The sequence below is a fragment of the Mugil cephalus genome, chromosome 21, assembly GCF_022458985.1.
Source record: "Mugil cephalus isolate CIBA_MC_2020 chromosome 21, CIBA_Mcephalus_1.1, whole genome shotgun sequence".
NCBI lineage: Eukaryota > Metazoa > Chordata > Actinopteri > Mugiliformes > Mugilidae > Mugil > Mugil cephalus.
In genome coordinates, this window is record NC_061790.1 from 9,674,619 (window position 1) to 9,691,143 (window position 16,525).

Here is a 16,525-nt window from a genome sequence, read left to right on the forward strand (position 1 = left end):
CTACGACTATTAATACAAATGTTTATTATTATTATTATTTTATATTATTGCTATTATTAGTATTATCATTAGTGTTATTATTATTAATAATAATACCGATATTAATAATAATACTATCGATGATAATAATAATAATAATAATAATAATAATACGTTATATTATTGTTTTTTTAGGTTTTTATATAGTTTATTTTATGTTTTCCTGTGGCTACTAACTATGATTCAGATGTTTTTTCTTTCTTTATTTGAAACAGTAAAGTCTGGGAAGGATTGGACCTTAACTACCTTTCCGGTTTCTCTGTGTGCTGTGCCTACAGGTCACTCCCTCCTCCGTACTGTCAGCAGCTCCCTACGCTGTTCAAACTTGGCAGTCGCGTTCAACAAGTCGAGGCTCCTGCCGTCGTTTGCCATATGTTTGAGTTTTTAAACCGAAAACAGCTTTTAGTAATGTGTTGAAGTCTGCGTCGCGGTCGCTTTCCAGCGGGAGGAATTACCGTGTTTTGTTCGATTGAAGAGCGGCGGCAGGAGGAGGAAATGTCCAGCTGAGGACTGGAAATCCTGAGAACCACTGGGCCTGTTTTTGTAATGATTGATCCATGCCCTGATAATGGCGGTAACGGTAGGTCTGACAACTTTCCTGAGCACTGTTTTTTCACCGTCAAACCGACCGCATTGCCTCGCCAAGTTTCTCCTGACGGTAGTTTTTTACGCGTAAATATCCCGGACTGTGGACTTGGAACAGACACAGTCAAGAGTTGCAGCGTCTCGCAGCTCTTAAGTTTTACTCAAAGCCACACACTGCGAGTCAAAAACCTTTTAATAGTCTGGTTTAGAGGCGAGGAGCGGGCGCATGCATCGCAGATCTGCGTGTTTAACGCAAAACGAATGTGTTTGGCTATAGACTACATGGAAAATGTGTCTCATTAACAGAGTGTCTTGTGACATTTTACTACCTTTCCAGTGCGGGTTCAGTGTTGCATTCTGGGAAATATAGTCTTTAACGTATGTGCGTTTTTGCGCGAAATAGTGACCATTATACATTTTGAGATTACGATGTAGCATCTGATTGTTATTTTAACAGTCAGTTGTGTCATCGCTGACACATTAAATTTACTAATAATGCTTTTCCTATTAAAAAGAATAAGAAAATAATATAAGGATATGTTTTTTCCAAAATAAAAGTTTAGTAATATGCGTTTTTATTTTAATTATTAAATTTAATTATTCTATTAATAATAATTAATTTGTACATTACATTTGACTCAAATCCAGTCCTCTCTTGTAACAACAAGCAAGCAAACAAGTGGAAATATTTTTCATTTAACACAACATTTTACCCACTTTCACATGAGGCTTATTCTTTTTGTGGTTTCATAAATCAGACAGACTTTCCCCCTTTAGCGGGGGGGATGTGAAAAACAGCTTTCTGGTGTCAGCCTTCAGTGTGTGTCAATACGAGCGTTAAAGGTCATGTAATTAAAGTTACAATAAACGAAGCATCTGTTAGATTTTTAGGGGAACTTCCTTATTTAATTTGTTAGGCTCATCCAGTGAACGTGCTTACCAGTGTCACATAGCGGAAATATCCACATCATCCAAAGAAACGATGGTTGAGCAAGTCGAGCGGAGGCTGACGCGAGTTCCTGTTTGGAAACCTCGTCCAGCTTCCTGGACTCCTGGGAAGTGTCAGGCTGACACTGAAATCTTTATTCGGGGAAAAGCACATAACCATGCATCGCTTTTAGTCACTCAACGGTTAACGAACAAGTCGGACTGACTTTGATACTGTTTTGATAAGGCATAGTTTTCATTCCCCCTACCTCCCACCGTTGAATGAATAAATGTGAGCGTGTGTGCTCCTCTGGGGCCCTGGAGAAAGGACAGATTAGCAGATGTGGGTCAGTGGGAGAAGACATGTGGGCCCTGATTTGAACCAGGTAACGTGGTACTTCTGACCTTGTTTTGGTTTATACAGGAATTAGGTAAGAGTCAGCGTTAACTGGCCTAGAAGAACTCGTCTGGCCTGTTTTCACGTTGCCCTTATTTCCCTTCAAAATACCGCTTCGGGAGTTATTGGGTGTGTTGGGGTATGTGTAAAAAAGCATTAGTCCGTCAGCCTTGTGAGTTCTTTCTTGATTGTTTTTCAGGCACAGGTTTTGTACGACTTTACTGCTGAGCCCGGAAACAATGAGTTGTCGGTGAAAGAAGGCGAGACCCTCACTATCACCAATAAGGTAAATACTACCAGTGCTCCTCTAATGTGCTGTTATTTAACATCACTGTACACAATGTGATCACTTTAAATGTTTTTTCATTCAGCATGTTTGCATGAGTACTACACACGAATTTTAATTTGTGAGTTAAGAAATAATGTGGACCTAATAACGGTGACCGATTAATGCTGATTCCTGGTTCTGTGTTCCGAGGCCATTTGCGTAGCTCTCTGTCCGTGCAGAGTGAAGGATTGTGGGAGTTTAACCGATGCGGAGGCTACAGAGACAGTTCAGTCCAGGAGCTGGGAGTGTGTTATATCTGGGTGATGACAGTTCACGTGGGTCAAATGCTCCCACAAGGAGAGAAAGGCACAAGAAGAAGCACAGTCGAGAAAGAGGCAAACGCAACAGGCACATAATAAAACTCAGTTTCACTCCACTACAAAGAAACTCTTTGTTGTGTCTTTTCCACGCTCTGGTCAGAGCTAAAGGACCAACAACAACACTGACAAGACTAGCCTACATTTGCATCTGTTACACATATTTTACATATGTTACATATATTTAGTGCCTTTTTGTGCCCTTTACTCTGTGGGAGAAGTCAGGAAGACAGGGAGATTTTTATTTTTTTGTTCATTTATTTGTCTGTTTATTTTAAAAAGAAAACAACAGCAATACATTGGCTATTGCTGAAGCAATATCCAATGTACTTTATTTTAGTTTACAGCCAAAACTAGTTTCCAACATCTTACCCTATGGAACCTGGAGTAAAACCTTTATCAGGCTCTGTATTAACAGTCCTATAAAGGCCTAAATCACATGACCTCACTCCGGCTGTAAACGCCGAGTGTCACAAGTATGTACAAAGGAAGGAAGGACGAGAGGGGGAGAAAGAGACAGAGCAAACATGATGTCATTCCTGCTGGTTGTCAACAGTTCAAAGGCCACAGACTGTGTGCTGAGCGGCATAGTTTCCTAATCGAGGTCTAACTTAATCCAGTCTGGACCCACTGTTTCAGGGTGGCAGAAAAGAAAAGAAAAATGAAAATAAACAGGCTTCCTAGAAATTGCACATAAAGCAGCTGTGTTCTTCTGATGAAGCCTGATTTGTGCAGGGTTTCAGTTCCTAACCCTCGCGTTGTCTTCACATTTACTACACACCTTATCGTCCAGGCTGACTCCTCATGAAGCATGACGTGTAACCTTTTTTTTTTAATTGTTTCCTTTTTATTGAGCTTGTTTCCAACTCATTACTTTACATTTATTTTTGTAATTTTGCAATTTATGATGGGGACCAGTGAGCAAACACTCTGCGCACACAGTGCTCATGGGAGTTGCAGTGTTGTAGTCTCGCTTTGCGTTTCGTTTATTATTTCAGACGCCTTTTGAGAAAACTATAATTAATAAATGTGTAAAAATTCAGCTGGTCAAAGTGGCTGGTGGGAGTTGCTGTGCTGCCGGCCGCTGCTGAAATTCACCCGCGTTTGGCTGGTTAGCGGGTGTCAATGTCAAGCCCTGATGGCAGCAAATAGTCACACCTGTGTGGGCGTGTGGATGGTTGTGCGTGTTTGTGTTCGTTGTGCTGCAAAGTGCAGTGGTGTGACACGTTGCTCCACTAAATATAACCGGGTTATATTGAGCCAAAGAGACAAAAGGTGTTAGAAATTCTGATAAAACGCACATCATTTAAGAAATAGAGTCAGAATGAGGCCTGAGCATAGCAGGGGACCATCCGTGTCACTTTCAGGAAATTATAGATAGATAGATAGATAGATAGATAGATAGATAGATAGATTGATTTTGAAATTGGGACAAATTGACATGAAAAGTCTACACAGGGGTTAATGCCGCATTTGCATAAGTTGGCAGAGCAGCGGAACAACAAAGAAACCATCTTTCCTTGTAGAAATGTGTCATGGTTTCAGAATAATTAAAAAACAGACGTAACTGAAAGTGAAATACGGCAAGTGCGTCTGCGGGGTATCTATAGATAGCTTCTCGACTTGTGTGCTCAGTAGAAGCGTGTGTGCTCTCAGTCTGTCCTCCATTAGATCAGATGTCCTAAAATTTAATTTCACAGCCCTGGTCACGTGTAAATGTGGGTCAGACAAGTTATTGCAATGCATCGTCAAACTTTCTTTTACTGTTGTTTTTCCCAGTTACTTAGTCTTTGTGTTGTGTGATGTAGACACCTGTGCATCATTCATGCTGATATATTGCTGGGTGTCTATTTCAGAATATTGGAGGTGGCTGGATCGAAGCACAGAACTCTAGAGGGGAGGTCGGACTCGTGCCTGAAGACTATATCGAGGTAAGTCGGTGGGGATCCCAGCAGACGTTTGGTACCACATACAGCATCTGAAATAGGTTTAGCACTGAAAAACGAAATAGTGAAGCCATCTGCAGTTATGTTTTGAGGTCAGCGTGTACCATCCCTTCAGAGCACAAGAAAAATATTTGGCATTTCGAGTTCTCCGTGTCTTTGTCGACTAGATATTTCCCATTACAGATGTCTACAAAAAAAAAAAAAAAAAAAAAAAAAAAAAGTCTGGTGCTGGAGCTAAAATCACAACAGGATGTGCCTCCTTCAGGGTTTTTGCTGATTACGGGGGTTTGTGTGTGTGTTCAGCTCCATCCAGTAACTTCATCATGGGGATATGATTCACCCCAAAGACATTCGCAAAGAGTCAGAGGGAAAGAGAGAGTTCAGAAGCGAAGACTCGCTGCGGCATCTAACCGTGCAGTGTGTGTACAACACGGAGATTGATGGGTTCTGTCCACTCAGCTTCGCAAACAAGCTCGTGTGAATGTGTTTTCCTGACCTCACGTCACCTCCGCAGCTGCCCCCGGACTGTTTTGTTTCTGTGTTCGAGTCATAAAAAGCCCCTGATGACAATTGCACTTGTAGCTTATGTAATGCCTAATGAAAAACATCAGGATGGTGTCTCGAGCAGCTGTGCTCCATCTCACTGCTCTCTGTTGGTAAAAGTGAGAGCTGCAAAAACAAAAACGTTGGAGCAGAAAAATAGGGTCAGGTCTGGTGTTTTATTTTTTTTTATTTTTTATTTTTTTCATTCGGGGTAAGTTTTCAAGCATTTGTGTGAATTTCACCAGCCAGAGCTTTCACATTTTGGAAAAAAATGGCAGAAATTGAAACCCTCCTCCTAATGCCAGTGAATGCACAGTAGACACACAATACCACAGGAGAATGTACCTTTGAAAATCATTAGAGCTCACTGGAATATCTTCTGGGGTTTTTCACCTAATTCGCTACTACTGTTTTCTGACTTTGTCTCTTTTTTTTTTCCCCCTTTTCATTTCATAGTTCAGTAAGCACGGCTCTTCTTTCCAACCACCGGCAGCCCCAGCGCCTACTCACAGCGTCGGAAATGTTGCACCTACGGACCTAGTCCTCTTTGATGCATATGCACCTGCATCAACACCGGCGCTGAACCAGGTAGCGCACTCAGATGGTGGAGACACAGGATCCGATACAGCCCATAAATACGCAAGTGTAAATACGTCCCGTAGTTTCAATCACGGTGCACCTGTCGCGTTTCCATACTTCCACTCCACTCGCAGATATCGGGTGAATTGAAGATAACGCAAAAAAAAAAAAAAAAAAAGAAGAAGTGAGCGCCGGCAGAGTTTTACTGGTCTTTGTGAAGCTGGTGTGAGCCCCAAAGATGCAGAAGTGAGAGCAGCTGCTGTCAGAGATATCCACCGTGGCCGTGTCGCTTTCAACCGACGCGCGTTTTTAGCCCTAGTAAAACAGAACAGGGAAGTGAGGTCACTGAAGTCTTCTGTCGTTCGCAGGCAGGAAGCTCCACGAAAAAAAAAAAAGAAAAAGAGCATACTGCTGGATCAGTGAAAAAGACAAAAAAAAAAAATGTGCTCAGTGAGTGGTTGAGTCGAGGCAGGAAATGTGTCAGCCGCCAACGTCACCTCACGGGCTCTCACTGTTGTCCACCCACACGCACACATCCACACCAGCACCGCTTCAGCCCGCTCCCTGCTCAGCGCGTAGCTTCACTCCTGGCTCTCTGTGATGACCATGTGACCTTCTTTTCCCCTCAAGGTGGAAGCTGGGGGCTTGAGTCCCCAGCCCGAAACCCCCAACACCCCAGTTACCCCCTACCTTTCATCCCCCGACGAGGTAATCGGCAACTAAAAGGTGGTGGCCGTGACCTGGGGCGCGAGCCCCGAGCCCTGCCACCCTCACCCCCGTTCTCTGGCCGAAGCCGCCATCCTCTCCGATCGGTCCGGCTTCGGCAAATTCCCCCTCCACTGCCTGCACACAGCATGATCTCATCTCCTCCACTTCGCACCTCGTGGAGGAGACTCACAGATGCTCTTGCATCACACCAATCACCTCCCACATCTCTTATCAAAATCACGTTGAATCAGCACCGCACTGAAAGTGCGAACGAAATCAAAGTCATTGATCCTTGTGTTTCACTAATCACACGACTGATCGTCATTTAGAAGAAAGACGTGCGTTTATTCTAAATGATGATCTGAAAGTCAAAAAAATATTTTAAAAATATATATCTTATGCACATTAAAGGTGCTGTTAATAAAATATTGTTTTGCCATGTAACATATATATATATTGGAACAATATGCTTTTAAGCTGCTATTTTCTTACGTATTTCGTGTGTAGGCATCTCAAGATAGTTTCAACCTACACAAAGACACACTCATTTGCATGTGTGTGCATGTGCAAGTTTACCTCGTGGCATGTGTGCCTGACTTGTTAGCATGCCATATGCATATATGTGTTGCATTGGAAGCTCAAAAAGGCCGCAAGAAATGGCGTGCATTAACTTAAACTGTATCATTTTTAGGTGAGCATGACACATATTTGGATTTCGTATCAGTATCGTTGCACTTGCACGACATGTAAAGCAGCAGCTGATTTATAGATATTCTCTATAGATATTCCCCGTTAGGGGCCAGGTCTGCATTAACGTGTTTGAAAAGCATGCTGTCTGAAAACTTGTCATTGGACAGGCCACATACTAGACTGGCTCCCCTCTGTCCCCATGTCTTCATCCCTTTAAGCCTTTTGTTTCTGTCTCTCACAGGCCAGTAATGGCAACGACCCCTGGTCGGCGTGGAACACGGACACTTCGGGGGGCACCAACAACAACTGGGCGGCCAATCCCGAGGGCACCCAGACGGGGAAGGCTGCTGCCGACCCCTGGAGCGCGGTACCTCAGGGCCACCCTCAGGCTTACCAAGGCCCAGGTGAGAACGGCTTTTTTTTTTTAGTCGGCAGCTGCGGCTCCCCTAATTTTGAAAACCTCACGGGGCATCAGCACTAATATAGAAGCACCGCGTAGGATCGTTTTATCATTATAAATAGCAGGTTTCATTCTCATGTTCGTATTTGCTGCGCCATGTCCCATCACTGCTGTTTAAAACCACGTGATAATTTAAATGAGGTAATGTGGTGCCACGTATTTGTCATTGTAAAGATTGAGGTTGCAGGGCTACAACGACCTTCAATTTAACTCTCTGTTTGCATAATTTGCTTTTTAAACTTTCATTATGAGGAAGGAATTAATGTGTGACTTACTGCTGAGCACTCTGGAGGTGTCAGCTTACTCCATTACACAGTCAGGCTTATGTAAGGCAATATCTACTGCAGTGCATTTAAATGATGTGGTTCGTGACTGGGTATGGTGTGTATGACTCCTTTGTTCTGATGTGTTTTGGGTTATTGGTTATTTCGTTGGTGTTTCCAATGACATTCAATCTTCTAGTCATCATGAATGTATACCAGTATATGTGTTAATCAAATGAGATATAAATAAATGTCGAGAATTTTATGAAATATGTAACAAATACCTACCTACCTACCCTGTTCAGTTATTTATTGAGACAGTTTCAGTCCTCCACACAACAATAAGTTGTTTTTGGGTTATTTATTACGACCGTTTGGATCCTCCACGCGGTCTCTTTCTGTCGTTCAGCCCCTCGGCAGAAATGCTCCGCAGCACATGGACGGGACCGGTTAAGTCATGATTCTGTGTTTTGCCGTGGACTGTGGAAAAAGTTAGCCTCACTCTTGACTCAGAAGCACAAATTGCTTGACCTGCTTTTTAAATTCTCCAGTCGCTTTTGTGAGAGAAGAGGGCACGGGAAATGGAGAGTGGCATGGGGAGAAATTAACCAGCTTTTCCTTTCTTTCCCTCCTGCCAAAGACATCTATCCCTATCCGTACCTTATTGAGAGCACAGGTATCCGCTCGCCTGTCGCCCCGTTGGACAGTTTGTGGAGTGTGTGGAGTGGCAGTTTTTACACAAAGATGAGGAGTGAAACTCAAGAGTTTTGAGATATGACTTACATTTATAAAAAGCATGTGTGTGTGTATGTATTAACATTACATTAACCGTGTTGCAGAAGAACAATTTGTGACTACTAGAAAATAAAGGTTGTCGTTGGCTTATTTGTAACATTGTTGCAGATAGAAAAAAATTAGGACTTTGAGGCTTTTTCTTTTACACTCACTCTTGGACCACCTTAACGGTGCGCAGCAAGAATAAAGCCTTATATATTTATGATGTTGCAGGCTGAGATGGTAGATAGAAGTTCTGCTCCGCTACAGTAGGCACTCAACCTTTACAGTCCCCTGAGTTCAACTACTTTAGCTGTTCTCATCCTTTTATTTGCATTTCTGTTCTATTTTTAAATACTGAATTCCACGAAATGAGTAGCTGTCGTGCAATCATTCAGTCTTCAAGTATCTACCCCTGGGGTTCTGTTTTCCCCAACTCTATGTAGTACACATGGGAACCTGAAAAACGTGTTCCTCAGGTCCCTGTTTGCGTGTTATTGTGGGAACTCACCAGAAGTCTGTTTCTGTTCCTTGAACTCGGAGTCAGGAGTAAAACCCAAGTTTATTGTGTTCATAGTACAGTTTTAAATTTGCTCCTCTAAGAACATTAACTCGCAGTTGGACATGTGACGGGAACATGGTAGCATGATACCATGAATATTGAAATGAGGGACACTAGAACCCTGAGAACAAAGACGAGGCTAGACATTAGCATAATTTGCTAAGGTGTTTGGCGGTTTTGCATATGTTACTTTCAGTCTTCTGTGAAATTTTCCGTGGCACAATGACATTTCACACGAGAGAGCAAGCGTCTAAAAAAAAAAAAAAGTTGCTTTGTTTTTCAGTAATGCATATATGCATATGCATATTATATATGCATGTGTTTTCTTATTGCACCAGCCCCGCTTCAATGTTTTTCCTTTTCAATCTACTGCACATATGAACATTCAAGACCCAAAACTAAAGTGCGCAGTAGAAAATAATGCAGTACAATGTATGTCAGTTTAAATAGCATCTAAACCACTAAACCAGTTCTTAGCTAGGTTTCTCTTAGCTGCACATGCATCTTGCAAGCATAAATTTGCATGCTGTTTTCATATGATCTATAGCAAAAAAGGGAATGCACCCAGGCCAGCTTTACCCCATTGCATGCATTTTGTGACCTAATTTTTTTTTAAGCGAGGCTGGTGATGCCTGAAATGTATTTTTATTACATGCCGATAATGCATAATTTGCAGATATGTATCATGTGAGCGCTTGCATGCAAGCTAGTTCAGACCCATCTGTTAACGGCAGTAGAAACACTTTCTTATCTTATGTCTAAAACCACAATGTAGAGCTTAGCAGAGCATTAAGCTGTGAATTTAACCCACAACATATTCACAAGCAAACATAGTGGACACATTGTACAGCTGCAGCGGAATTTATTTATTTATTTGTTTTTCCCCTGTACGTGATTGAAAACTAACCCGGCGTGCTTGACTTGGACCTCAGGGGCAGATTACGATGAGTGGGATGACGAATGGGATGACGTGAAGTCCACCGGCGGTTATGCTGAATCCGAGGGCGGAGAAGGCGGAGGGATACAAAGAGGCGGAGTTCACGCGTCCACAATGAAAATCTCCCTCAACAAGTAAGAATTGCTAAGTGTGGCTTTTGAAAACAGCTGTGCACAGTTATTGTTTCTGAAAAGAGAACGGAAGTTATAATCAGTCTTTGAATTTCATGTAAAGCACCACAGCAAAAACTCAAGTCATACTTTTATAGCCACTAACATGTAGAATTTCCTCTTTTACCGATGGCTGTAATTTGTCAAAAAGCTTTTGTGGAAGACTCGACAGAACTTATCAGAAAGTTTTGTGTTTTCTCTCTGAGCAGGTTCCCTGGATTCTCCAAGTCTGGTCCGGAGCTCTACCTCCTTTGCAAGCAGCTTGCTAAGGGCAAAGAGAAGCTACCGATTTATGTAGGTTCCCTCCGAATACATGTGCAAATATATACAGTACATACAACGAGATGATGAGACTCTAAATACTTTCGCGCTTCATGCTCAGATGGGCGAAGTCGGCCCAGTGTGGCTTTACCCAGAATCCCAGCTAGACTGTGTGGTAGCTGATCCCAAGAAAGGCTCGAAGATGTACGGCCTCAAGAGCTACATCGAGTACCAAATCACGCCCAACGTAAGTGTGCAGTAGCTTTTTGAGACCGGCCTCAGCTGGAGGCCTGGAGGCCAACTACAAATGACGTTTAGATGCCCCGCAATGACTCTGTGTTTTTTTTTTTTGTTCGCAGACCACAAACCGACCAGTCAATCACAGATACAAGCACTTTGACTGGTTGTACGAGAGGCTCCTGGACAAATTTGGGTCAGCCATCCCTATCCCTTCTTTACCCGACAAGCAGGTGACAGGTAAGTTCCCCGACTCTTCCACCAGCGATGGATGTGGGAGCTCTAAACGTTAAATGGGTTCTTTCGATTCTCTTAAAGGACGGTTTGAGGAAGAGTTCATCAAGATGCGTATGGAGCGGTTGCAGGGTTGGATGACCAGGATGTGCAGGCATCCTGTCGTCTCCAACAGCGAGGTGTTTCAGCTTTTCCTCACCTACAAGGACGAGAAGGTAGGCTCTGCTTCCTCCACTTCACTCAAGGTCTTAAACTATTCGTACTTGGAAACCGCTTCAATAAATGTTTGAAATGATAAAACGAGTGATCGATTGGTGCAGGACTGGAAGATGGGAAAGAGAAAAGCAGAGAAGGACGAGACAGTGGGAGTGATGATCTTCTCCACGATAGAGCCTGAAGCTCCGGACATGGATCCTATAGAAGTGTGAGTAAGATGACGCTTCGCAAACAGTTTGAAAACCGTGACTCAAAAAGCCATTAAGTTCCTTATGCAGAGTACTGTGTGTGTTAGTTCATGCTGAGTGCTTAGTACATGTGTCCTTGTACGCAGGGAACAGAAATGCGAACAGTTCAGCAGGTTTACCAAATCCATGGATGACGGGGTGAAGGAAATCCTGACAGTGGGACAGGAGCACTGGAAGAGATGCACAGGCCGTACGTTCTCACTGCACTCAGTGACACTCAATAAGCGTTTACCACTCGCAGGCCTCCTCACTTTGCGCTGTAATTACTGTTTACACGCAGTTGACAAAACACTGAGAATAATGGACCTGTCGCTGTCTTTTGTCTCGTCTGCAGCTCTGCCAAAGGAGTACCAGAGAATTGGCAAAGCCTTCCAAAACCTCTCCTCTGTCTTCACCAGCAGTGGATACCAAGGTACAACACAAATATGACATTAAACGTTATCTATCAGTCTGAGCACCTTAGGCACTTTCCCACATGCAGACACATGTCTTCGGTTACAACTTAAAACGACAACTGTAACGAACACGGGTTACAATAATTATGGCGAAAGCAGAAACAAATGCAGTTTGCTTTTGGGTCTTTTCTTACTGTTTTGAGACAAAAATGCGGCACGGATACTCTTGAGGACCGTGCCGATTACCTAATTTATCCCTGTCCTGTTGCAGGTGAGTCAACTCTGACTGACGCCATGACAGCTGCCGGAAAGACTTATGAAGAAATAGCGCAGATGGTTGCAGAACAGGTAATTTCTCTAACCGCTGTTTGTCTTTAAACGCAGTATTTTGTCTGAGGATGTAGGAAGAAATCTGTGGGGCTATTCTTTTATTCCAGACAAGCATTAATTATCACGCGCGGCGATCGTACCGAGTGTGTCAAAGCTTTTATTGGGACTTGTTTCGACCACATTTCTTTGTGTTGCCTGCCTGAGCTCTAACAATAACTTTCCTGCCCGTAGCCAGCGTTTACATCCTGGCCCCTGATACTCAGCATCCTGCTCTTCAAGTCTATATCTGTACAGGAAAAGACCGCAAGAAACTTACCTCTAGTGTTTTCTAGGTTTTCCGACTATTTCACATTGGGTTATTGTAAGGGCCGCGTTAGTGTGCTGTGTAATAATAAAGTCAACTCTTGGCTTTTTTGATGTCCCAGCAGCTTCCAGAGGGAGGGTTCATCTGGTAAGCTTATGCTGCTCCAGACAGTTTTCCGTAGAGTTGTTGGCTTTAGTTTAGTGATAACTTTGTATTGTTTAGTGTTGGAGAAAGGCCAAGCATGGATTCATCTCAGGACCCAGGAGGCTAAAACTGTGCAGCGTATCTGTTGCTGCATTATCTACGTACAGCAGTCCCTTATATGGTCGCACAGTAGGAGAGAATGTAGCTGCAGGTATTTATGTGCAATGTGAGGGGAAAATTCAAATAAATATTTGGATTTATCACCTTTTTTTTTTTCTTCCACAAACTCTCGTGTTAAGTGTCTCCACCTACTGGATGTGCATTTGAATCCATGATTTTGTTATATATGTAGTGATGTTGTCAAGTCGAAAGTGATTTAGAGGATCCTTGTATTCCCTCTTATCAGATTCTCAAACTATTTCCTGCTGTGAAGTTAACCTTGACGTATGCGGTCCAATTTTAGGTAGTTCCTCACAACAAGTTCCTCGTTTTGTCGTTTGCCTTTTCTAATTTGTCTCTGTAACGTGTTGTTTTTAGCCCAGGAAAGACCTCCACTTCCTCATGGAAACCAACAATGAATATAAGGGTCTCCTTGGATGCTTCCCAGACACCATTGGAGTTCACAAGGTACAGGAAATAGTAAAGGTTCCCGTAACACAAATCCTAATCACAAACACAACACAAACTTAAACCTGTGTGGCTTAATCTCTTAATTGCTCTTGTGCAACTGTTGCAATGATAGCAAAGGTGACCTGTTCAATGGGTAAATGAACAGCAGAGTGAATAGATGTTGTAGATTGTATTGAACAAATGTTTTCCTTGTTCAAGTCAGGAAGAAACATAAGGCCCGTGGGCCAAAAACGGCCCTCTAGAGGGTCCGTCCTGGTCCGAGGAACGGATATGTAGCATTCCCTAAAATTGATACTTGATGCTATTTTTTCCACTGAGGTTGTGCTGTTTCAGTAATAGTTGTGCATATAACGCAACACACAGAACTAAACAGCAGATCACAGCAATTCACCAACATTTTTTCTTAATAGATTTCATGTTGTTCATAAAATGTTTCGTAAAGGATAGCTCGTTAAATGTCAACATATTCATAATGTACTTCTTTGCACTAAAGCATTATGTCATTATGCTGCTGTGTCTATTTTAAGTCGCTTGAAATCAAACTGTACGTGACTCCTGAACTAAAATGTGTGTGACAGCCCTGCACTAGATGGTTTACCATTTATTGTTTCCACACTGTTGGATTGTAAAGGCTTAAGCATTTACTTAAAAATGAATTAAAAATAAATTGTGGTTAGTTATTATGTGGTTGTCCTCCTGGTCCCTAAAAGCTGCCTTAGTGTGAGAACAAGAAGATCCAGGAAAGGGGCTGAATATGGTCTCTTTCCTTCTTCCTTTTGCTGTGCATTGCACAATAATCTGGCCGTTACTCAAAGGGATGACAGATTCTTGTCAAGGAGCCTCAGTTTAACGGCCTTACCAAACAATGGCTAATATTTACACCAGATGACTGGAAAGCTCTTAAAGTTGGTGAAACTAAACTCTTTGAATACCATTGACTCAGAAACATGCTCTCTCTATATATATTTCTCCAGAATAAACTCCAGAAGCATTGCTAGTTTTCATGAATATCCAGCGGTCAAAAGAAATAATAACATGTGCAGGTTTTTGTTGTTACAAATGATGTTTGTGCCTCTTGGGTCTAACCTGAGCCTTCTGTGATATACATTTTTACAGGCAGCCATAGACAAAGTGAAGGAGGGTGACAAGCTGGTAGCCGCCGGTAAAATTAACTCTCAGGAAAAAGGCACCATGGCTAAACGTGTCAGCGTCATGTCTTATGCATTACAAGGTAACACGCTGCGTTCCTCAAATAAGACATACAGAAAAGTTTATCATGATATCGTGTCTGATGGCTGGTTTCCTCTTTTTTTTTTTTCAGCTGAGATGAACCACTTCCACAGCAACCGTATCTATGACTACAACAGGGTCATGCAGTTGTACCTGGAGGAGCAAGTCAAGTTTTACGAGACGGTAAAGGCATTTTTAGTGACCGTTTATCACAGTAAAATGTGTGTCTCCAGCAGTTTGCCCTTTTCATTGACTTATCACATGGAAAGCCGTTACATATTGCTTAGAGACTGATGCTCCTAGACCGTCACATGACCACCTTGTGCTCTTTTCTTTTTTTAAACCCCCAGATTGCTGCAAAGCTGAGACAAGCGCACAGTCAGTTCACTACTATGTGAAACCAACCACGGGCAGTCTCGCACTACAAGACAAGAAGAGTTTAACCAGTTCAACATCCATACGTTTTTTTTTTGTTTTTTGTTTTTTTGTGCTTATTCTGCATTCTTCTCTCTCCGTTTAATTTAAACTTTCACTTCTCCGTTTTTCTCTCTTTCTTGCCTCATGTCTTTTACTGCTCATGCTAAGCGCCCTGGTTCGCGGCGTTACTTTTTATTCCGCTTCTCTTGGAAGTTTCTGTTGTTGAGCGTGTGGAAACACCTGAAAAGGCTTTGACACTAGTGGGTTTTAGAGGCAGCAGAGAACAACACACCATTTACACTGACTTAGTTAAGATCCGTGGGGTGTGACACAGGAAGTAGATATCCAAGATGCAATGGCCATGTGTTGTTTCAATGCAGCGGCCAGACCCCACGGTTTACCCTTTTTTCTGTTTTAAAGCAATACCCTGCAGTTTGTTTATTAATCGTAATCGCTTGTTAAAGATAGTGGAGGAAAGGGTTTATGAATGTGGCAAAGCCATTGTCTCCGCAGTGAAGAACTGCCACCAAAAACCAAAGTCATTCTCCCGACTCTTGTCAGTAGAAACAGCCCCGTAAATGTAAATGTTAGCCTCGGCGTCACGTTTCAAGCTTTACCGCCAATTTCTCTGCCAGTAGTTTCTAAGAGTTTTTTTTCTCCTTCAAGTGCTGACAATATTCAATATTTCCCCGTCATTGTCATCAGAGGCAGAGGGAGAATCTAAGGCAGAGTGCGGGTCCTCCGTGTTTCCACTGCTGGCAGTGCCTAAACCCCCTTTAATCCTGCACTTCCTCAAAAGCTAACAGGAAGCCCCACCTTCTTCCTATCGGGAACACATGTCTTTTGAGCAAAATACAAATGGTTGATAAAGTTCCAGCCCTCCCAAGGCTGCGTACACTGACGCTGCAGTTTACACTTCAAGAGAGAAAACGTGGAGTAAAGTTTTTTTTTCTTTTTTTTTTCTTGTTGTAAACATTGAAGAACATTAAAAGTCAGTGGATCAGATGAACTAACACCCTCTCCCCAGTACTAAAGGATATTTGTTCAACCAGACTATGGTTTAATATGAAGGTGTTATAGTAAAGATTTGTACCGTTAGAAGAGTTGGGGATTATGTCACGTATGAAGTTTTTCTTTTTTTTTTTGCTTTTCACCATGCTGTTTTCAATCAGTCTTTAATCTTTTTCACATTTTTTTTCTTACCACTTGATACATTAAAATATACATATATATATATATATAAATATATATTCTATTGAGCCTATAAGGTGCTTCTTGTCATGGAGATATGATTTTATGTATAGAAGTATTTGCAAAATGGTGTCACTCGAAGAAGAGCAAAGATCCTGTTTGATTTATTAAACAATGATTTGTACTCATCGGGATGTCTGTTGATTTTGTTGCGTGAATGTGTAAAAAGCGCATCCCTATAAGTTCAGAGTGTACCACACACTGCGCCCTCTGACTTCCTCACACTAAAGCCCTTATTCGGGTCAGATTCCCGCGCGGGCATGGGGAGGAATGAGAATGAGTCGGCAGCCTGTGTGAGGAGTGCGTGTTGCGCAGTCCTCTGGTCGGAGGAAGTGAAAGGGCCCTTTTACCCCACGCTCCCCTCGCGCTGCCGTCGGGTGCAGCTGGATGTGTAGGCCACACA

At 42.5% G+C, this 16,525-nt stretch overlaps 1 protein-coding gene across 2 annotated transcripts; it reads left to right on the forward strand.

Annotated features, from left to right (window-relative positions):
* Positions 1–304: 304 nt before the first annotated feature.
* snx9b (sorting nexin 9b) lies at positions 305–16,251 on the forward strand. 2 transcript variants are annotated; one of them, XM_047573252.1, is made up of 19 exons: positions 305–619; positions 2,148–2,234; positions 4,450–4,524; positions 5,539–5,670; positions 6,292–6,369; positions 7,301–7,463; positions 10,051–10,189; positions 10,435–10,519; positions 10,608–10,733; positions 10,846–10,963; positions 11,042–11,172; positions 11,278–11,381; positions 11,508–11,611; positions 11,756–11,833; positions 12,088–12,164; positions 13,132–13,221; positions 14,341–14,455; positions 14,546–14,637; positions 14,805–16,251. In XM_047573252.1, the coding sequence occupies exons 1-19, from the start codon at positions 608–610 to the stop codon at positions 14,850–14,852; spliced, it is 1,854 nt and encodes a 617-aa protein (XP_047429208.1). In that variant the 5' UTR covers positions 305–607; the 3' UTR covers positions 14,853–16,251. The 2 variants fall into 2 exon arrangements, with proteins under 2 accessions (XP_047429208.1, XP_047429209.1); XM_047573253.1 differs by lacking the exon at positions 6,292–6,369 and having other exon boundaries at positions 306–619.
* Positions 16,252–16,525: the final 274 nt, after the last annotated feature.